Below are 23160 nucleotides of genomic sequence, written 5' to 3'. Positions count from 1 at the left end.
TGTATTCACTATAGAACAGTGTGTTCACTATAGAGTGGTGTATTCACTATAGAGCAGTGTGTTCACCATAGAGCAGTGTGTTCACTATAGAACAGTGTGTTCACTATAGAGCAGTGTATTCACTATAGAACAGTGTATTCACTATAGAGCAGTGTGTTCACTATAGAGCAGTGTATTCACTATAGAACAGTGTGTTCACTATAGAGCAGTGTATTCACTATGGAGCAGTGTGTTCACTATAGAACAGTGCATTCACAATAGAGCAGTGTGTTCACTATATGTATTCACTATAGAGCAGTGTGTTCACTATAGAACAGTGTACTCACTATAGAGCAGTGTGTTCACTATAGAACAGTGTAATCATTATAGAGCAGTGTGTTCACTATAGAACAGTGCATTCACAATAGAGCAGTGTGTTCACTATATGTATTCACTATAGAGCAGTGTGTTCACTATAGAACAGTGTACTCACTATAGAGCAGTGTGTTCACTATAGAACAGTGTAATCATTATAGAGCAGTGTGTTCACTATAGAACAGTGTACTCACTATAGAGCAGTGTGTTCACTATAGAACAGTGTATTCAATATAGAGCAGTGTGTTTACTATAGAACAGTGTATTCACTATATAGCAGTGTGTTCACTACAGAACAGTGTGTTCACTACAGAGCAGTGTGTTCACTATAGAACAGTGTATTCACTATAGAGCAGTGTGTTCACTATAGAACAGTGTGTTCACTATAGAGCATTGTGTTCACTATAGACCAGTGTATTCATTATAGAACAGTGTATTCACTATAGAGCAGTGCGTTGACTATAGAGCAGTGTGTTAACTATAGAACAGTGTGTTCACTATAGAGCAGTGTGTTCACTATAGAGCAGTGTGTTTACTATAGAACAGTGTATTCACTATAGAGCAGTGTGTTCACTATAGAACAGTGTATTCACTATAGAGCAGTGTGTTCACTATAGAGCAGTGTGTTCACTATAGAACAGTGTGTTCACTTTAGAGCAGTGTATTCACTATAGAGCAGTGTGTTCACTATAGAACAGTGTATTCACTATAGAGCAGTGTGTTCACTATAGAACAGTGAATTCACTATAGAGCAGTGTGTTCACTATAGAGCAGTGTATTCACTATAGAGCAGTGTGTTCACTATAGAACAGTGAATTCACTATAGAGCAGTGTGTTCACTATAGAGCAGTGTATTCACTATAGAACAGTGCATTCACTATAGAGCAGTGTGTTCACTATAGAACAGTGTATTCACTATAGAGCAGTGTCTTCACTATAGATCCGTGTGTTCACTATAGAACAGTGTGTTCACTATAGATCGGTGTGTTCACTATAGAACAGTGTGTATTCACTATAGAACAGTGTGTATTCACTATAGAACAGTGCATTCACAATAGAGCAGTGTGTTCACTATAGAGCACTGTGTTCACTATAGAACAGTGTACTCACTATAGAGCAGTGTGTTCACTATAGAACAGTGTAATCACTATAGAGCAGTGTGTTCACTATAGAAAAGTGTACTCACTATAGAGCAGTGTGTTCACTATAGAACAGTGTGTTCACTATAGAACAGTGCATTCACAATAGAGCAGTGTGTTCACTATAGAGCACTGTGTTCACTATAGAACAGTGTACTCACTATAGAGCAGTGTGTATTCACTATAGAACAGTGTGTTCACTATAGAGCAGTGTGTTCACTATAGAACAGTGTACGCACTATAGAGCAGTGTGTTCACTATAGAACAGTGTAATCATTATAGAGCAGTGTGTTCACTATAGAACAGTGCATTCACAATAGAGCAGTGTGTTCACTATATGTATTCACTATAGAGCAGTGTGTTCACTATAGAACAGTGTACTCACTATAGAGCAGTGTGTTCACTATAGAACAGTGTAATCATTATAGAGCAGTGTGTTCACTATAGAACAGTGTACTCACTATAGAGCAGTGTGTTCACTATAGAACAGTGTATTCAATATAGAGCAGTGTGTTTACTATAGAACAGTGTATTCACTATATAGCAGTGTGTTCACTACAGAACAGTGTGTTCACTACAGAGCAGTGTGTTCACTATAGAACAGTGTATTCACTATAGAGCAGTGTGTTCACTATAGAACAGTGTGTTCACTATAGAGCATTGTGTTCACTATAGACCAGTGTATTCATTATAGAACAGTGTATTCACTATAGAGCAGTGCGTTGACTATAGAGCAGTGTGTTAACTATAGAACAGTGTGTTCACTATAGAGCAGTGTGTTCACTATAGAGCAGTGTGTTCACTATAGAGCAGTGTGTTTACTATAGAACAGTGTATTCACTATAGAGCAGTGTGTTCACTATAGAACAGTGTATTCACTATAGAGCAGTGTGTTCACTATAGAGCAGTGTGTTCACTATAGAACAGTGTGTTCACTTTAGAGCAGTGTATTCACTATAGAGCAGTGTGTTCACTATAGAACAGTGTATTCACTATAGAGCAGTGTGTTCACTATAGAACAGTGAATTCACTATAGAGCAGTGTGTTCACTATAGAGCAGTGTATTCACTATAGAACAGTGCATTCACTATAGAGCAGTGTATTCACTATAGAACAGTGTATTCACTATAGAGCAGTGTGTTCACTATAGAACAGTGAATTCACTATAGAGCAGTGTGTTCACTATAGAGCAGTGTATTCACTATAGAACAGTGCATTCACTATAGAGCAGTGTGTTCACTATAGAACAGTGTATTCACTATAGAGCAGTGTCTTCACTATAGAGCAGTGTGTTCACTATAGAGCGGTGTGTTCACTATAGATCCATGTGTTCACTATAGAACGGTGTGTTCACTATAGAACAGTGTGTATTCACTATAGAACAGTGTGTTCACTATAGAACAGTGCATTCACAATAGAGCAGTGTGTTCACTATAGAACAGTGTACTCACTATAGAGCAGTGTGTTCACTATAGAACAGTGTAATCACTATAGAGCAGTGTGTTCACTATAGAAAAGTGTACTCACTATAGAGCAGTGTGTTCACTATAGAACAGTGTGTTCACTATAGAACAGTGCATTCACAATAGAGCAGTGTGTTCACTATAGAACAGTGTACTCACTATAGAGCAGTGTGTATTCACTATAGAACAGTGTGTTCACTATAGAGCAGTGTGTTCACTATAGAACAGTGTATTCACTACAGAGCAGTGTATTCACTATAGAACAGTGTATTCACTACAGAGCAGTGTGTTCACTATAGAACAGTGTATTCACTATAGAGCGGGAGGAGGCCGGGCAGACAGACAACGCAGGCACAGCTCTGCCATGTCCCCATATACCGGTGATAGATGGAGAGCTCGGGCCGGAAGTACTATCTCCAGTTCTCTAGGACTCCCCAGCCTGTCTCTGCACCGGTTACGTTTGCAGTCGGGATGAAGCGGTGACGTCATATCCGGGGCGGCCATTTTTACGGCTAGGGCTAGCGGTTCGTGCGGGTGGGAGCCCGGCGAGCTGCCTGTGACCTGTCAGCATCATGTCCGACTTCGACAGCAACCCGTTCGCGGATCCCGACCTGAACAACCCGTTTAAGGTGAACCGGGGAGGAGGGGTGAGAATCCGCCCAGCGCTACTCTGTATACCTCCATCCTATACAATGTACTGTATATACATTCCCAACCTATACGTTCCATACTGTATTCACCCAACCTATACATTCCATACAGTGTTCTCTACGCCCCCAGACTATATATTATGTACATTGTATTTTATGTCCAACCCATACACTCCATGTGCTATATATACCCAGCCTATACTCCGCTTATATAGTCTTTACTATAGTATAGATTTATATAAAAGCTATACATTCCATACTGTGTACTATACATTTATATATACAACCTATACCATGTTCTGTATACATTCTATGCCATGTAATCTGTATATATCTTGCCTAAACCTTCCATACCATGCACTTTATGTACATCCATGTATACCATGTACTTTATTTACACCCACCTATACCATGCACTTTATATACACCTACCTTTACCGTGTACTCTGCTTACCTAGCCTATATATTCCATCCCATGTATTGTGTGTGTATATATATGTATGTGTATATATATATATATATATATATATATATATACCAAACCCATACATTCCATACCAGTATAGATATTTTATAGATCACGTATATATCTCTGACCTATACCATACCCAATACTCTAGACATACCCAGCTCATTCATTTCATATCATGTAATATATTTATATATCTCCAGCCAACCCACACATTCCCAGCCTGTACATTATCTACCATGTACTCTATAGGCACACAGTCTTTGTAGTATATACTGTGTATTCTATACAGACACAGCCTGTACATTATAACATTTATCACGTAAAGGCTGTAAACAACCAGTGCAGTATATGACATGTACTCTGTGTATAGATTTATAATGCTGTATAGAATGTATAAAGTACACACAGCATGTGCATAATGTACACAGCCTGTATATTATGTCATGTCTGTAGATACACAGCTGGTGCATCCAATGCCTTGAATACTGGATGTACATAGCCAGTGTATTATATACCATTTATTTTGTCATACTGTCCATGGTCTGAATGGTATGTCATGTATTCTGTGCACTCTATGGCATACATTTTATGTATCAGAAAATATACAAATTACACATGTATTTGGATGTGGAGTTACACCTATATTCTATACATGCACAGCCTGTGAATTTGATGCCTTTCATTCTATTCATATAGTGGATAGATTGGGGTCCTGACACTTCTCTGGTATCTCTATTTTTATATATGTGCATTATACTATTTTTTTTTTTTTTTTATGTAACTAACAATCCAGGTATAGGGCAATGCATCCCAACCTTTCTACACTTGGGTTGTGTAAATTGTACCCTTCAAGGTGGGTGGGGCAGAAGGCAGAATAGGGGGTGGAGCCAATTGGGAGAGGATTCAAGTGAAAGAAAAGATGCCACAGCATTGGTGTCACTGTATTAAGGAGGGATCTGGGTGGGGAAATGTTTGAGGTGTACCAAATTGCTGTGGCACATAAAGCGTTATCCCAAGGCCTGCATGGGGTATGGCCTGTGATGCTGAATTCCCTGGAACTGGGGCTACTTTAGGATTTTGGGGAGTGAGCAGTGGAGGCTTTGACATGCCTCTATAATAGGTGTCTGGGTCATGGAGGATGCAGATGGTGCAAAGGTACAGTCTGGTGGCTCACCTGTATGTTGCAGTTAAGGGAGGGCCCTAGCAGGGCTTTTGGTGGTCTGTGAAGACTGTAGTGGCTGGGATCTTTGCTGCAGAGTGTGCAGTGGGGTCTCTTCTGATGTCACCTTAATGGACTGGTGGATCAGGCTGAGTGTGGTGCCAGGGCTCTGTCTCTGGCCTATGCCACTCCCTCCTCCAAATGGCAGTATCCACTCTTAGATATATGGAAGGCATATCTCTTCACTGGGGACTCATTGGGGTGGCGGCACCTCGTATTATAAAATGATGGTAGGAAAATGCAGCCACAGAATTACTCTGGGCACACGTAGGCCTGGTTCACATCTATGCATTTTGTTTGGTGCTTTGTGCAGAAACGCACTGTAGTCCATTTAACATGGTTTTCTATGGGCACACGTTCACATCTATACTCTTTTCAGCCACTGTGTTTTTTTGGAAAGGGTTAGGAGCTTTTTTAAACGCAAAACTGCTTTTTGGTTCAATAGACTTCAGTGGAGAAGATGCAAAAAAAGCATGTAGTGCGTTTTTGATGCATTTTGTATTTTTTAATCTGCCAAACAGATTGGCCAAACAAAAAAAGCATAAACGCTTCAAAAAAAAGTGTTAAAAAAAAAAGCAGTGCAGAAACTGATCAAAAGCAAACTATATTCACACTGGTGATTAGGGCCAGTGGAATTTGCAACAGCAGTTCCTTCTGTAGCTCTCTGCAGATCAGAGCGGGTAGCTCCAGCTGCTGGCCCCGTTAAGTATAAGTACAGGTCGCTGGTGGTCACAGCTATGCAGCGATCGCTGCTGGACACACTTTGTACACACCATTATAGTGAATGGAGATGGCAGCCATACCTAGCCGCTGACAGGAGCAGAAGGAACTGCCGCTACAATTCACACCGCCCCTAATCGCCGTGTGAATGTTGCCTTACCCCCTCTCACAGCCCTTCACTCAGTGGACCAGATAAACAGAATTAGGTCCCTGACTCCCCACAGCCTTTCTCTGCTATTATAAAAATATATTCAAATACCCCTCAATGTGCTGCTGGGGGTACTCGTGCTCCAAGTTGGGAACCAATGGTATAGAGCCATGTTGTAGAATGCGCTGTTCAGCCCCTTCTACGTTGCATTTTGCAACATTTTTCAGGGACACTTTGATACTAAAGGCAAATAGGCTGTTTACTTTGCAAGGGAATTAGCCCCAGTGTTTACTGAATATTATTAAGTTTCACTTTGCAAAGGATACCCAATCACGTGCAAGATAAAAATGAAACTGCATTTTTGCTTACACACAATTGAATGTTGGAAGCCAGCACATCTTCACTTCATTCCCTAAATTTAGGGTCAAATTCCCTTGTAAAGTGCAACTTTAAATGTGAAGAGTTTATTTTCTTTTAGTAAATTCATCTATTTGCAGCCAAGCCTGTGCATCTGGGATACTAATGTATGAATAGAATTCAAGAGGACTTGATTTACCATATTCTCAAATATACTGTATTTTTGTTCATATTACATTTTCTGTGGTTTTAGAACTCGGGGCAATTTTTTTTCCCCATGCAGTGGTGCTCTGCCCGCACTGCATCGGCTAACTGTTTATTTTTCGTCCCTTTCACCCTGAGCCACCCCGTGCGTTGGCGGTAAAGCGGCGCTATCTTTAGCGCCGCTATGTGGCCGCTAGCGGGACGGTTTTAGCCCCCCCGCTAGCAGCCGAAAAGGGGTTAAATCCGCCTGCAAAACGCCGCTGCAGCACTCGGTTTTCACACTGGGTTTGCAGCTGAGGCTTTTTTAAGGCGCTATTTTTAGCGCTGTAGCGCCTGAAAAACGCCTCCAGTGTGAAAGGGGTCTAAGGGATTGCAGAGCCAAGATATACTTGCCTAATCCACCTATCCTCTGAGCGCAAGACCAGTCCCTGCGGCTCCTGCATGCTAGCGGCCTTGAGAATGGACTGTTCCTGATGTCATCACGCCTGTGGGCGCCAGGAAGGCAGGAACAGTCTACCGCTGGTCATGAGGAAGTGTGGTTTTCTTGAGGATCAAAGGATCAGGTAAGTATAGTCTTTCTGTGTGCCGCTGGACAAAACGAGTAGTTAACCCATGCAGTGCAAGCACAGCCTCACTGCATGGGGGAAAAAAAAAATATTTCCTGGAGTTCTTTAATCACTTCAGGGCATTTTCACCTCCTTCCTGTCCAGACCAATTTTCAGCACTATAACATTTTGAATGACAATTGCGCGGTCATGCAACACTTTACCCATATGAAATTTTGATCATTTTTTCCCCACAAATAGAGCTTTCTTTTGGTGGTATTTGATCACCTCTGCGGTCTTTATTTTTTGCGCTACAAACAAAAAAGAGCAAGAGTTTTGAAAAAAACGCTGTTTTTTACTTTTTGCTATAATACATATCCCAATTAGAAAAAAAAAAAACAAAAAAAAATAATTTCTTCCTCAGTTTATGCCGATATATATTCTTCTACATATTTTTGGCAAAAAAATCTCAATAAGCGTATATTGATTGGTTTGCGCAAAAGTTATAGCGCCTACAAAATAGGGTATAGATTTATGGCATTTTTTTTTTTTTTTTTTTTTTTTTTTTATCGGGGCAGACAAATTGGACACTTTTGACACATTTTTGGGACCATTGACAATTATACAGCGATCAGTGCTATAAATATACACTGATTAATTTATAAATGTCACTGGCAGGGAAGGGGTTAACACTAGGGGGCGATCAAAGGATTAAATGTATTACCTAGGGAGTGATTCTAACTGGGAGGGGGGGGCACTGACCGTGGGAGGTGACCGATCAGTGTTCCTATGTACAAGGAACACATAATCTGTCTCCTCTCCCCTGACAGGACATGGATCTGTGTGTGTATACACAGCTCTGTGAAAAGCAATCGCGGCTGCCCGGTGAACATCGCTGACGCCGGGCACGTGCATCGGCTCCCAAGTGACGTGGCGGGCGCACCCGCCCCCTAGACGGCTGGGAAGCCGAGGATGTCGTATGACGGCGGCCCAGGATGAGAGAGCCACCTTGCGGCCGTCATATTACTATACGCTGGATGGGAAAGGCAGTGGCACTCCTGCGCAAATCGGCGTAGCTGTACAGCGGGTGCTTTAAGGAGTATAGGGGGCCGCGTGCCCACCGCCTCCCTAAGGAGCCGATTCGCCCATGCCCAGTGGCCGCGATCGCTCCGGACAGAGCGAGAACGGGGATTTGTGTGTGTAAACACACAAATCCACATCTTGTCAGGGGAGAGGAGACAGATCGTGTGTTCCTTGTATATAGGAACACCGGTCTCTTCCCCCAGTCAATCCCATCCCCCCACAGCTAGCACACACACTGAGGGAACACATTTAACCCCTTGATCGCCCCCTAGTGTTAACTCCTTTCCTGCCAGTGACTTTTATACAATAATCAATGCATTTTTATAGCACTGATCGCTGTGTAAATGTCACAGGTCCCAAGAATGTGTCAAAAGTGTCCAATGTCCGCCACAATGTTGCAGTCCTGCAAAGAATCGCATATCACTGCCATTACTAGTAAAAAAAGATAAAAAAAAATGCCATAAATCTATCCCCTATTTTGTAGACGCTATAACTTTTGCGCAAACCAATATAAGCTTATTGCGTTTTTTTTTTTTCCTACCAAAAATATATATAAGAATATATATTGGCCTAAACTGATGAAGACCTTTTTTTTTATTTGGGGATACTTATGATAGCAAAAAGTAAAAAATATTGTGTTTTTTTTTTTTTTTTTTTTCAAAATTGTCGCTCTTTTGTTTATAGGGCAAAAAAAAATAAAAACCGCAGAGGTAATCAAATACCATCAAAAGAAAGCTCTATTTGTGGGAAAAAAAGGATGTCAATTTTGTTTGGGTACAATGTCGCACGACCACGCAATTGTTACTTAAAGCTACACAGTGCCGTAACGCAAAAAATGGCTTGGTCAGGAAGTCGGTAAATCCTTCCGGGGCTGAAGTGGTTAAAGCTCAACAAACACATAACAGTGGTGGTCAATGTACTTGTTGGAGGGCGCCTCTCGTGCAGCCCCTGACATTGTCAAAGGTCTGCTCATAATCGGTGAATGTAATGCTACAGAAAGCTGTCAGTGACCGCGAACATGCAACAGAAGTTAGTTTTAGACTATGGGTGTGCTACAAGAGATGGTTAGAGACTATGGGCATGTTACAAGAGATGGTTAGAGACTATGGGCATGTTACAAGAGATGGTTAGAGACTATGGGCATGTTACAAGAGATGGTTAGAGACTATGGGCATGTTACAAGAGATGGTTAGAGAATATGGGCATGTTACAAGAGATGGTTAGAGACTATGGGCCTGCTACAAGAGAAACTAGGAATGCTCAGATGCCCTTTTTTTTTTATCGGAGAGTAGTTCAAGCACTGATACTTTGCAGTGCAATTTGCATCCATATAAAATGAATGGGTGCATATCACACTGCAAAGAATTGCATGCGATTTAATCAGGCATACAGTGTGATTCCTGTCTGAATCGCATGCAGTGTTCACAAAGGAGCAGTGCGGGAAACCATGCGGTTTGGACAGGAATCACAACGCTTTCCTGTTCAAATTGCATGCAATTCTTTGCCATGTGATTTGCACCTATTCATTTTGTATGGATGCAAATTGCACCGCAAAGTAACAGTATTGGGAGCATTTTCACAAGTATGAGTACTTGTGAAAATACTCAGTATCGTTACCATTACCGGTATTGGTGCATCCCAAATAAAGACTACGGGTGTGCTACAAGAGATGGTTAGAGACTATGGACATGCAAAATTATTGCTTGATATTTGTTATTAAAAACTTGATATTTTTTTTAACAAATCTGTTTTAAAAAAAAAAAACCTAAAAAGAGAAACTGGATGGTCAGAAAATGTAAGCTAATATGAAAGAAATCAACCAAAACAACCAGTTTTTAAAGAATATTTTTCCTTCATTGGTAAGTAAGCAATAAAAGTCAGACCATGGTCTGCAGGGGCCCCAAGGGCTGCACAGTTGGTGCCAAAGGGCCACAGATTGGCCACCAGGACTCTACAAATTAATTTACAATCTTCTTTATATTTACTAAACACCATATGTTTTGAGTGCCCTTCATGCTGCATAGCTGCTGGTAAATGTGAGGATGTACAATCGCATTGTAATATTTGGGGCCAGTTTTATAGTGAATATTATACCATTCTTATTAGTCTCTGGCACAGCAGAGTGCACAATGTAATTACTTATGTGCTTTTTTCCATGTGTTTCCTAATGCACAGTAATGTAAAAAATCCAATGAACCTATAAAGGAGCTATGAGATCAACCGGGATAACAGGAAAAATGGGGGGCTTGTGCAATGCAGCTGGAGATCATCACTTAAATTTGGGGGGCTGTCCCAATAAATCAGACTGCTGTACATCGTACTGTGATTTCATTTGGGAGATTCCCCTGGAGGAACATTAGAATGATTCTGTGGTCAGGAATGATTCATGGCTTTAGTATGTAATATTGATCAGAGGTGGATAAAGGCTGGGAACTGTGTACTCTGCCAGCTATACTGATCACTTGTAATAATAATCTCCTTCATGTTTGTTATCCTGTGTGGTAATACTGAACACACAATCATGAAGTGTTGCCACTAAGTATTCATAGGTATAAAAGTGAAGGTGGTGTCATTCAAAATGCAAATACAAGTAATTGTAGATTATGTTTGCACAGTGGAAATGATATGCAATAAAACGGCAACATCTTCACATGACGTTATTAAAGCAAAGCTATGCTCACTGAAAACCTAACTACATTTGATTAAGCTAGAATCAAGTACAGGGAGACGTGACCGTAATGAGGTCTGGGCGCCCCCAAAACGAAGTCACAAACAACATTGCACCTTTTATCCTGTTTGTTTGCTAGTTTGTGACACAAGTTAGTTTGAATTCTGTAGAAGTCAGCATGCCATGTACAACCCCCTACCATGAATTCCATTAGGCTGGGTTCACACTAGTGTGAATTGGATGCTGGTCCTCCGCATCCAATTCACAATAGCAGGAGATTGTGACCGGCTCTCTATGGACACATCTCCCCTGTGGCTCCAGTGCGTCTTTTGGTCCGTTTCAGGTCCGAATTCAGCCAAAAATTGGGGCTGAAATTGGACCTGAAATGGTGAATAGGGACGCACTAAACCCCTGCTGTGAGACACATGCGGCTTAGATGTGAACCCAGCTTTAATCTTTCCTAGCAGTATCCTAAATCCCAGACGGGGAGCCAGGACCATAAGGCTTCATGCACACAGGCTTCTTTAACTCTCCTGGAAGGCTTCCTCCTTGCAGCAAGGTTTTGCAGAAAAAAAAATGCCTGATGCTTGTTAAAGTGTCTTACACATAGCATTTAGGCAGGTTTACAGGCGTCAAGCATTTAGGTATTCATTTCATTGGCCAGAATAAATTATGCAATGCGTGTTTACAAACATTAAGCATTTTTGTGCACTGGCAGTGGGATTTTTTTTCCCTACATCTACAGTCTCCCGCCTCTAAGCACTGCTAAAACCCTGTGTGTGCATGGAGGACATAGGTTGATTTACTAAAGGCAAAAATACCGTGCACTACAAGTGCGTTTGCTCCAGAGCTTAGTAAATGAGGTAAAGCTTCACTAACCAAAAAAAAATAGCATTTTTAATTGCACATGATTGGATGGTAGAAATCAGCAGAGCTTCCCTTCCTTTAGCCTGGGCTCGCGATATCCCCAATTTGCATGTCAGATTGTGACCGGCTTTTTATGGAGCCAGTTTTCACATCTCTGGAGCCGCTCCAGTGCGAATTGCACAGGAGTCCTGTGAATCTTTTGGTCCATTTCAGGTCCGAATACAGCCAAAAATTCTGTCTGAAATCGGACCTAAAACGGTGAACAGGGACTCGCCGGACCCCTGCTGTCAGCCTCTTCATGCTGCAGTGTGAACCCAGCCTTACTAAGATTTAGAGAAACTACACTTGCAGTGCACAGTATATTTGCCTTTAGTAAATTAACCCCATAGGCTAACATGCAGGGGAGTTTAGAGGCAGGAAAAAAAAACGCCAGATGCCCCTAGCAGCAGCTGGAAAAACGTCCAGTGTGCATGAGGACAAAATTTTAGAAGAACCTTTATAGCTGTCAATAGCTATATCTTTAAATAACTTCTGTAATTGGATATCTTAACAGAATATCTGGAACAGCAGTCTTTTAGTGGTTGATTAGCACTGTAATGTTATGTCTGTTAAAAGTAAATTTACAAAGTTATATTCACACTGAAACCCAGAGAATTGGGATCAGCCTATTGCGATTTCCCCATACCCTTCTCCCCCCATTTAAAGTCAGGATCCCTCCGGAGTCTGGACCGGCTGAGTGGCATCAGATGACAGAGTATTTTAGTAGCCCGTCGTTGCCTGAATACGGGTCGTAGGAGGGCAGAACTAAGTGCAGGAGAAGTATGGCAAAAAGAAGTTTGGTCCTACCACTCCTAAACCCCCATTTACAAATTGCTATTGCCAGCAATAACAGCAATTTGCAACTAGCAATTTAATCACTAGAGTTGCTAAGGATAACACTACAGCATTGAGTTGTACCCTGTTGCACTTTGCTCTCCTTCAGCAATTATAGCAGCGTTCCATAGAAATGCATTAGGAGCAATTGTCGCTAGTGATTTTGGTGCCAACACAAAATACTGTGGACTCTTGACTGCGGAAAATCGCCCAACAGATTTTAATTATTAATCTCATAGAAAATTATTACACATTTCGCTATGAGCCCTCATGCAACCGGGTGTTTGTACTGTTAGGAACCCCATCCAGCCGCAGAAGCTGTCTGCCTCTCAAATTTTGACAGGCTGCCGGCAGTGGTGCTGGATGGCACACCTGTGCCCTCCACACACAGTTAAATGTCACAGCCCCAAGTACCAGGGCTAAACACCCAGAGTAAATGGGCCTTAAAGTGGATGTAAATCCGATTTAATTAAATTTGAACTGGGCACATACAGTATATCTGCAGTGTTTTCTTATTTCTCTTCAAAGCTTCAAGTTGGCTTTCTGCTGCTCTGTTCTTCTGTTATCAGCGTGATAACTTCTGACAAGTTCTCCGACAACTGTAATAAAACCAGGCTGAATTTTGTGTCAGGGTGGGTGCTATAAATAGATTAGCAGAGAGCCAGTCTATTCACAGCACAGCTCTGCAAGTCTCTGCCTATGTGGAGGTGTTTGTGTCCTTTCCTCCAATCAGCTGTTTTACAGTATATGGCAAAAATCCACACCAATAGGTGAATCAGGAAAAGAAAAATTCTAACAGGACATGCACTTTCTAAACAGTATATAAAGATGAAGACAGCAGATATACATGTAAAACACATGTAGGGGGATTTGTTTAATCTCTGTGTATCATCTGAGGCTGTTGACTTCACTGGGTTTACATCTACTTTAATGTTTTGGATCCACCCAGATGCCTGAGCAAAAAGCTGGGTCAGTCTCTCAGCACGCTGCTGAGTGCCTTAGCCAGCCTCTCCCATCCCCTGCACAGCCCGGTAATCCAGTGTGCGCTGGAGGGGCGGAGCAGAGAGCAGGTGACTAACAACCACTGGCTTTCTGCTCACTGAACTTAGAGTGATCAGTGGTCTTTAATTGCTCAGTTCTCAGTCTTTGAGGCAGTGCAGTGGTTTTGCACAGAGCAGCCCCAATACTCCTTTTTCTCAAGTCCCTCACCAGCAGTCCTGCCTCCTCCCCCCTGGTAAGTGCCCCCATAGCAAGCCGCTTGCCATGGTGGTACTCATGCGTACTCACTCTCGAGCCCCACTCTGTGTTTCCATAAGACCCACAAATCGGGGATCAGCCCCGCCACCCGCTCCCTCCTCACTGTCTGTGCCAATGGCTCCCTCTGCTGTGTCTGCGCCAATAAGGAGGCAGAGAGCCGGGAGAGCAGCAGCTGCTCTTGTGCACATAGCTGGATCGAGATGGGACTTGGGTAAGTATAAGGGAGGGCTGGAGCTGCATACTGAAGGATGAAAAGAATGCATGAAGGTAAAAAACTTCAGCCTTTAGAATCACTTTAAAACATTGAATTCCTTAAGAACCACTTTTAAATAGATAAGGTTAAAAAAAAAAAAAAAAAAGAACAAAAAAATTGCCCAAAAAATGGGCAGACTTCATGGACCACTAGGACTGTTTCCACTCTTATTCTTCTATATTTCTGATTCTACTCTGTCACAAGAAGCCTCATAACCTTATGCATAAACATACAGTATATCCTTGCAGGTTACCCACATAGCCCTTTGAAAGGCCTGTAAAGGAATAGTCTTTCTGGTGATGGGAGCATAGGTATTTCTCTATCCCATATCCCATATCCCATATAGCAATGCCTGTGTGACCAACTGACCGGCCCAAGCATTGGGATCGGAATGCTTTATTTCCCTTTCAAAAAGCTGCTATACGCATAAGCTCTATTGAGGAGCTTTGCAATGATGCATGGTTATATTAAAGTTCTCGCCTATCACCCAGTGGTGCATTTTCTTCTGGTAGAATTTTCTTTTAGAAAAGACTACTTTAGAAAAGCAGATTATTTTAAAAGGAATTGGGGAGTATAATTGTTTTAATAGTTTTTTTTCATGTTAAAAATGTATTTACTCTGGTAAGGAAAGCTGTCAGGGAGGCAATGGAGGGCTGTCCTGTTAACACGGGTGCCTACCCTTTTCTTATCTTACAGTGCAAGGCCTTAGGGCTCATTCACACGAGTATATGCCAATTTTCTGGCACAGCTAGCAGAAGATCCCTAAAATATTTGTGTTTTAGATGTATATAGCCTTTAGGCACATATACAATTATTTTTTTTAATTCCAATGAATGACTACACTTGTACATGTTTATGCAGGTAGACACAACTGTTGTACTGTAGTGCTATGTTTACATGCACAGATACGGTGTGCGCATCTGAACACAGCATTTTTTTACTTTCAATATTTTTATTGTTATTTAAAAAGGCAGGAAAAGCAATAGCACAATATTGCTCAAACATTAAAGGTACATTAACAATAAAAAGGAGGAAGGCTCAGATATCAAAGTATATATATCATAAACAGGAAGGGTGTTATAAGCGTGGTCAAGTATGCAGGGGACTTCAAGGACCTCAGAACCCTGGGTCGGTCCACCCCTCAGTAGCAAAAGTAACCATTACAGAAACCACTCCCCCTATAGCGCTTGGCATGTCGTACCCTGAAGTTCTGCCAAGAACCCTACAGGCCAAATAGACCTATTATATATTTAGCATTTTTTTACTAGATAATCTTTGCGATGATTGCAAACGCATTAAATGGCAAGTACAATATGCAAACTCATTTAAAGGGTAAGTTCACCTTCTGGAGCATGTCACACGCTACACCCATATTTAGGGTGAAACATGGTCCAGACTTGCCCCCTGCACCCCTTTCTTTATAATAGGGCATTGTGGGAGGTGCGGCTATCCTCCAAGTGGGAGTTTTTAAAGGTGAAAAGTTTTTGTGAACAGCACAATAATTTATCATCTACTGGGGCAAGTATGACGCCCTATCGGTTTTATTGCAGAAGGTAAACTAATCCTTTAAAAAGAACTATTGAGAGCAGCCATTGTTATCGATGTGGCTATAAATTCACATTTGTATTTGTCAGTTGTGATTATTATGCAGGATTTATATGATTTGACAGTTACTCCAAAAGATGCTGGAATATTGTGGCATTTACCAAAAGTTTGCCTATATATTGTCCGTATTGGTAAAGCAGTTTATGCACAGTGTAATATTACATTTAATAATATTTATACTTTATTATAATGGTCATGTAACATCTTTTTCCGTCTTCTATAAAAACATTCATTCAGTAGTTGTTTCAGGTGTACAGCTACGGTCTCCGGTGTTGTCACCCTAGCAGTACTATCTCTGGTTACACTCGGGCCTGTCTTCACACATTATTAATGTATGCTCTTTGTGTGTGCAGCATCCTAATCTTGTGGATTACTTGTATCTCATCTTGCATTTAGTGTATGTGTGTATATGTATGTATATATGTGTATAGATATATATTAAAAAATCTCATTTTTATTAGAGCTGCATGATTCTGGCCAGAATGAGAATCACGATTTTTTTGCTTAGAATAAAAAGATTGCGATTCTCACGACGTAAAATCTTTCACATTATACAAAAAAGGGCTAACTTTACTGGTTAGTTTTTTGTTTTGTTTTTTGTTTTTTTTTTTAACATTAAAGTAATTTTTTTTCCCAAAAAATTGCATTTGAAAGACTGCTGCGCAAATACAGTGTGACTTATAATATATATAAATATACTTAATATACTTAAAATATTGCAACAACCACCATTTTATTCTCTAGGGTGTCTACTAAAAATATATATATAATGTTTGGGGGTTCTAAGTAATTTTCTAGCAAAAAAAAAAAAAAAATGATTTTAACTTGAAACCAACAAATGTCAGAAAAAGGTTTAGTGTTTAAGTGGTTAAAATGTTTTCACTTACACACAAAGAAGTCTATTCCATTGACAAATTGTTACAATGTTTATACTTAAGTTCAACTAATAAAGAATGTTTTTATTCTTGGCAGACTACCCAGTTTTTCTCTTCCTTTCTTTTGATAGCTGTGGCTTCAGAAGAGCAGAGAGAATTCTTTGCATAGAAAGAATTGTGAAACACTTTAGTCAAGATCGTGATAACTATTATTGACGATTAATCGTGCAGCTCTAATATTAATATATATATATATATATATATATATATATATATATATATATATATATATATATTATCTCACAAAAGTGAGTAGACCCCCTCACATTTTTTGTAAATATTTTATTCGATCTTTTCATGTGACAACACTGGAGAAATGAAACTTTGCTACAATGTAAAATAGTGAGTGTACAGCTTGTATAACAGTGTAAATTTGCTGTCCCCTCAAAATAACTCAACACACAGCCATTAATGTCTAAACAGCTGGCAACAAAGTGATTACACCCCTAAGTGAAAATGTCCAAATTGGGCCCAAAGTGTCAATATTTTGTGTGGCCACCATTATTTTCCAGGACTGCCTTAAACCTCTTGGGCATGGAGTTCACCAGAGCTTTACAGGCTGCCACTGGAGTCCTTTTCCACTCCATTACAACATCACTGAGCTGGTGGATGTTAGAGACCTTGCGCTCCTCCACCTTCCGTTTTGAGGATGCCCCACAGACGCTGAATGGGGTTTAGATCTGGAGACATGTTTGGCCAGTCCATCACCTTTACCCTCAGCTTCTTTAACAAGGCAGTGGTTGTCTTGGAGGTGTGTTTGGGGTCGTTATCATGTTGGAATACTGCCCTTCAGCCCAGTCTCCGAAGGAAGGGGATCATGCTCTGTTTCAGTATGTCACAGTACATGTTGGCATTAATGGTTCCAGTGTCGGCAGCACTCATGCAGCCCCAGACCATGACATTCCCACCACCATGCTTGACTGTAGGCAAGACATACTTGTCTTTGTACTCCTCACCTGGTTGCCGTCACACGCTTGGCACCATCTGAACCGAATGTGTATATCTTGGTCTCAGCAGACCACAGGACATGGTTCCAGTAATCCAAGTCCTTAGTCTGCTTGTCTTCAGCAAACTTTTTGCGGGCTTTTTGTGCATCATCTTTAGAAGAAGCTTCCTTCTGGGATGACAGCCATGCAGACCAATTTGATGCAGTGTGTATGGCGTATGATTTGAGCACTGACAGGCTGACCCCCCACCCTTCAACCTCTGCAGCAATGCTGGCAGCACTCATATGTATTTCCCAAAGACAACCTCTGGATATGACGCTGAGCACGTGCACTCAACTTCTTTGGTCGACCATAGTGAGGCGTGTTCTGTGTGGAACCTGTCCTGTTAAACCGCTGTATGGTCTTGGCCACCATGCTGCAGCTCAGTTTTGGGGTCTTGGCAATCTTCTTATAGCCTAGGCTATCTTTATGTGGAGAAACAATTCTTTTTATCAGATCCTCAGAGAGTTCTTTGCCAAGAGGTACCATGTTGAACTCGAAAAGGTTAAACTCCACGTTCAGCTAATGTAATTTCCAAACGTAAAAAACATGTGTGTGAATCAAAAATGCAATATAATTCACAATAATTTAATTAACAGTCCCACTTCGTTTTGAAATAAAATGCTTGTGCTAGATCAAAAATTCAGTGTGCAGACAGGTGCCCTACAGGAATGTGCACTCACCCTTATGGGTTTTACTTCCTCTTTGTTCCCTGCAAAGTAAAAGCATAATGGGCTAGTATGTATCGCATACTAAAAAAAGAAAAAACGTGCGCTCATAATCTACATAAATACTCATAATGAACTACTCATAATCTGTGTAAGAAATTCAAAAAATTATAATAATAAAAAGTGTAGAACTGATCTTAGTGAAAACAATCCAAACCACTACAGGAACAAAAAGCAAACATACATCAAAAATGATACTAATAATTATTGTATAGTGGGAAAATGTGAAAATGTGCTTAAGGCTTGAATCATTACACTCCTTGAAGTTTCAAACCCCAAATGAATAAGAAACAGTTCTTGAATAAGGAATTATTGCTGAAAAAAAGGAAAAAAGATAGTCCATAAAATGAACAGCAGGAGAAGGAGTCCCATAGACAGATAACCACTTCACAGAAGTAGGGGGAACCATCCACGTTCAGACCGGCCAAACACTGCACAAATACATGGGGAGGGAGAGGTGTGAAGACAAGCGTTCTCATAGAATCCCACAGTGTTGAAAGGTGGACCTTACCCTCAATGGTGGACCCCCTCTCTGGTGAGGTCTTACACGCGAGCAGACTTTGCCCTCTGCGGGGACTGTGGATGGTGTCCGGATCCTACTCGTATACTGTGCGTCTCCAATTTGGCTTGTACCAACTCGTCCACCTCAGGGGGGTGATAAGCCCACTTATCCCAGAGGGAGGTGGGTAAAAATAGAAGAGGGGCTCCGATGGTGTAGTATATATTAAAATTTATTGCTAATTAAAACAGCAGAGTTACAAGTAGTATACTCCATAAAGTGGCTACGCATCGTAAGCCATCACTCAGTCTGCCCCATGATTCGCACGGGTGTTTGCTAACTTTATGCCGGCTATTTTTGTTTTGCTTTTGTGGAGTATACTACTTGTTTGTGTTCTACACTTTTTATTATAGTTTTTTGAATTTCTTACACAGATTGAGTAGTTCATTATGAGTATTTATGTAGATTATGAGCGCACGTTTTTTTTCTTTTTTTATTTTGATCTATTTTACACAGATATTGGTGTTTTATTCGTGCAGCTATAAGTTTTTACACAATTTTCTTTAGCGCGTTTTTTTTTCTTTTATTTTATGTATCGCATACTAGCCCATTATGTGCCACTTACCTGCATAAGAAGCCTGCGATGTCACCGCAGTGTGGCCGCGTCCATCTTCAACACCTCTTCCTTCCGGCTGGAGTCGCATGATGTCGCTCCCATGCATGCGCACGGGAGCCGACGGTCACGGCACGGGCACTAGAGAAACGGCATGATGGTGCCCTTTCTTTAGTGTGCATGCGCCGATGACGTACAGGTTCAGGAGATATTTCCAGTACCTACAGGTAAGCCTTATTATAGGCTTACCTGTAGGGAAAAGTGGTTGTACAGCGTTTACAACCACTTTAAGCCAGCATCTTAACAGTCAGCTATTCACTAGTCATTAAGGATGCCAGCTCTTTAATGGCTAGCCGCCCAGCCACTGCAGTTCTACTGTGGCATGTTGGCACGGCTGTGCAAATCGCCGTAGGTGTACGTCGCTAATTTAAGGCGTCACAGCAGGCGCACACGTGCCCGCCGCTTGTCCCCGGAGCCGATGCAAGAGTAAGAATTGGAATCTGTGTGTGTAAACGCACAAATCCCAGTCCTCTCAGGAAAGGAGAGAGATCTTGTTCATACTAAGTATGAACACCGACCCCTCTCCTCCCCTAGTCAGTCCCATCCCCCCTACAGTTAGAACACACTGAGGGAACACAGTTAACAGTTATATTATATATTTTTATATATTATATATTTTTTTCAAAATTGTCGCTCTTTTTTTGTTTGTAGTACAAAAAATAAGAACCACAGAGGTGATCAAATACAATCAAAAGAAAGCTCTATTTATGGGGAAAAAAAGGCCATAAAATTTGTTTGGGTACAACATTGCACGACCGCGCAATTGTCGGTTAAAGCGACGCAGTGCCGTATCGCAAAAAATGGCCTGGTCAGGAAGGGGGCAATTCCTTCTGGGGCTGAAGTGGTTAACAGCTTGTATCTTTGTGCCATGTGACCCCAAAAACGCACCTAAAAACACACTCTGGGTGTGTTTTTGGTGCTTTTCCCATTGACTTAAATAGAAGGTGCTTCTTTGGTGCGCTTTTGAAAAGGTGTGAAAGGGATTCTGATAAGATCCCGGGAAATGTTAAGTAGCCCAAAACGTTCCTGTACAGTGCTCCAGTATTCTCCTAAGAAGCTGAGGGAAATAGAAATACATTATTATTATAATACATATCCAAAAAAAAGTAAAAAAAACGAATTTCTTCATCAATTTAGGCCAATATGTATTCTGCTACATATTTTTGGTAAAAAAAATCCCAATTAGTGTATATTGGTTTGCGCAAAAGTTATAGAGTCTACAAACTATGGGATAGATTTAGAGACTTTTTTTAAAATTTTTTTTTTACTGGTAATGGCGGAGATCTGCGATTTTTAGCGGGACTGCGACATTGCCACGGACAAATCTGACACTGACACTTTTTGGGGACCTGTGGACCAATACAGTGATCTAAAAAAAAAAAGCTAAAAAAAATGCACTGATCCGTGTATAAAATGACACTGGCAGGGAAGGGGTTAACACTAGGGGGCAATCAAGGGGTTAAATGTGTTTCTAACTGTGAGGGGAGTGGATTCACTGGAGGAAAAGAGATTATGGTTCAGTTTAGTTGAAACACGATCTCTCACTTTTCCTCCCCGACAGATCAGCGTTGTGCATCGTTTACATCCACACAGCACTCTCCATCTCTCCTGTGAACGATCGGCGGGTCGCGACTACCATCGCGACAGCTGGACCCGCTGATTGGCTCCCGCTAGAGCTGCACAATTCAAGTGCCTCAGACATCGGCTGTTGTCTTATGGGGATAGTCCCAAATTGCCTGGCTTTTGTACTGGGGGCTGAGCTCAATTCAGTCATGGGCAGCCTTAGACAGGCCGTACATTATACATTTGTTTTTTTCGTTCAACCAGCAATGTGCAAATCCCGCCATTAATACTCAGTGCTGATGGGGAAGCCACGCTTGCAGTGCTATTGTGTTCTTATGGCAGAGAGCCTTAGCAAGTTGCTCTCTTATTTCCTATGTGATATTTTTTTGGACATCCCAAGGGTCGTACACATTTACGCAGTGGTACACAGTGGATTGTAGTATACTTTATTTGGTGCAGTGAGCCATCCAGTTGTCTTTAATACTTATATATAGGACTAATGTGTAGTCCACTAGACGTAGGCCATCGATACCCCCTTCTTTGGATCCTTGGTTCATTCCACATGGATACGTCCAGCTTCCTTTTCCTCAGTTTCATACTGAGGTATGTTTAATCATCATAATTGCATAAAAATCAGCTTTTTTAAGGCTGAATATTTTTTTTAATTTTTTTTTTTTTTTTTCAAATATAGCAACAGGGGGTACAGAAAGGGGGAAAAAAAGAGGGCACGGGTAGTGGTAAATGAATACCGCAACGTGTACAAAAAAATATATATTTGTGTATGTGTGCAAAGCAGTTCTCAATAACATACTTTGATATCCATATTACTGTCAGTAGTACACAACAAAAGAATGATCAGTTGTGGGGGGTGTTTAAGGGGGAAGAGGGAGGGGAAAAAGGGGGAGGTGGGGGGGAGGAATACAGACACTATGTACAAGGTATAATCACAGCATCTGGTGTCCCAATCGCTGAGAGAGAAGGTTGTTGTCAGAATTCGGAGCCTGATTTCACTGGTCGACCCCAGCTGGGAATAATCGGTGTTGTACAGCTAGACCTAGGTAGTCATGTCACTTATGCGGATATCCTGTTAAGGAGAGAGTCAGAGGAGGAGTAATGAAGCCATATGTACCACAGTTTGGTGTGTTTGTCCCAAGTATCTTCCTTTTTTGCCTGCAGCTCCTCCATAAGCATGGTGTCGTTAATGATGTCTATCCATTTATGAAGGGGGGGATAGCCTCTGATTTTCAAAATGGTGTGATGACATGACGAGCAGCTGACAAAAAGAATCTAAGGAAGCTTTTTTTATGTGATTTATTTGGACCAGGTAGGATGGATAGCAGAGCCACCTTAGGGGAGGGAATGAGAGAATCCTTATACAAGTCATTGTAGATTTCAAAAATCCAGTTCCAATAAGGGCGCACTCGACCACATTCCCACCACACATGGCGATAGGTACTTTTTCCTCTGTGACAGCACCAGCAGCTGTCAGTAGTATTGGGGAACATTCTGTGAGCTGTGACTGGATCCCTGTACCACTGAGATAGGAGTTTGTAGATCTTCTCCTGTGTGAACCCAGAGATGGATGATTTGTGAGGGTTAATGAGGTGTACCATTGTCCCAGGAATATTTCCATCCCCAAATCCCTGGACCACTTCTACGTGAAGTTAGGTAGTGCATTATGGGTATGGGACAGAATTTCTTTGTATATCAGAGATAGGGTATGTCTGGGGATCTGAGAGAGGCTACACGTGTCCTTAAAAGCTGTAAGTGGTCTGTGGAACTGTTCGGAAAGGTGTAGCGTTTTGCTAAATTCCGATAGAGACAGCATGGATAACCAGTCAGCTGTGGTGGAGGACCGGTGGCCTTGTTGAAATCTGCCTGTAGTGTTGTGGACGAATT

At 41.4% G+C, this 23160-nt stretch overlaps 1 protein-coding gene across 2 annotated transcripts in view; it reads left to right on the top strand.

Annotated features, from left to right (window-relative positions):
• The first annotated feature begins 3412 nt into the window (after window positions 1-3412).
• The window catches only part of SCAMP1 (secretory carrier membrane protein 1), a 74556-nt gene continuing 54808 nt past the window's right edge, over window positions 3413-23160 (top strand). The window contains exon 1 of one of the 2 annotated variants that reach the window (XM_073623825.1): window positions 3413-3603. In XM_073623825.1, the coding sequence (XP_073479926.1) occupies window positions 3529-3603 (75 nt within the window). In that variant the 5' untranslated portion in view covers window positions 3413-3528. The remainder of the gene's footprint in view (window positions 3604-23160) is intronic. The other variant, XM_073623832.1, reaches the window with a different exon arrangement.

This window comes from Aquarana catesbeiana, linkage group LG01 (genome assembly GCF_042186555.1).
Source record: "Aquarana catesbeiana isolate 2022-GZ linkage group LG01, ASM4218655v1, whole genome shotgun sequence".
NCBI classification, from domain to species: domain Eukaryota; kingdom Metazoa; phylum Chordata; class Amphibia; order Anura; family Ranidae; genus Aquarana; species Aquarana catesbeiana.
This window is presented reverse-complemented; position numbering and strand designations above follow the sequence as displayed.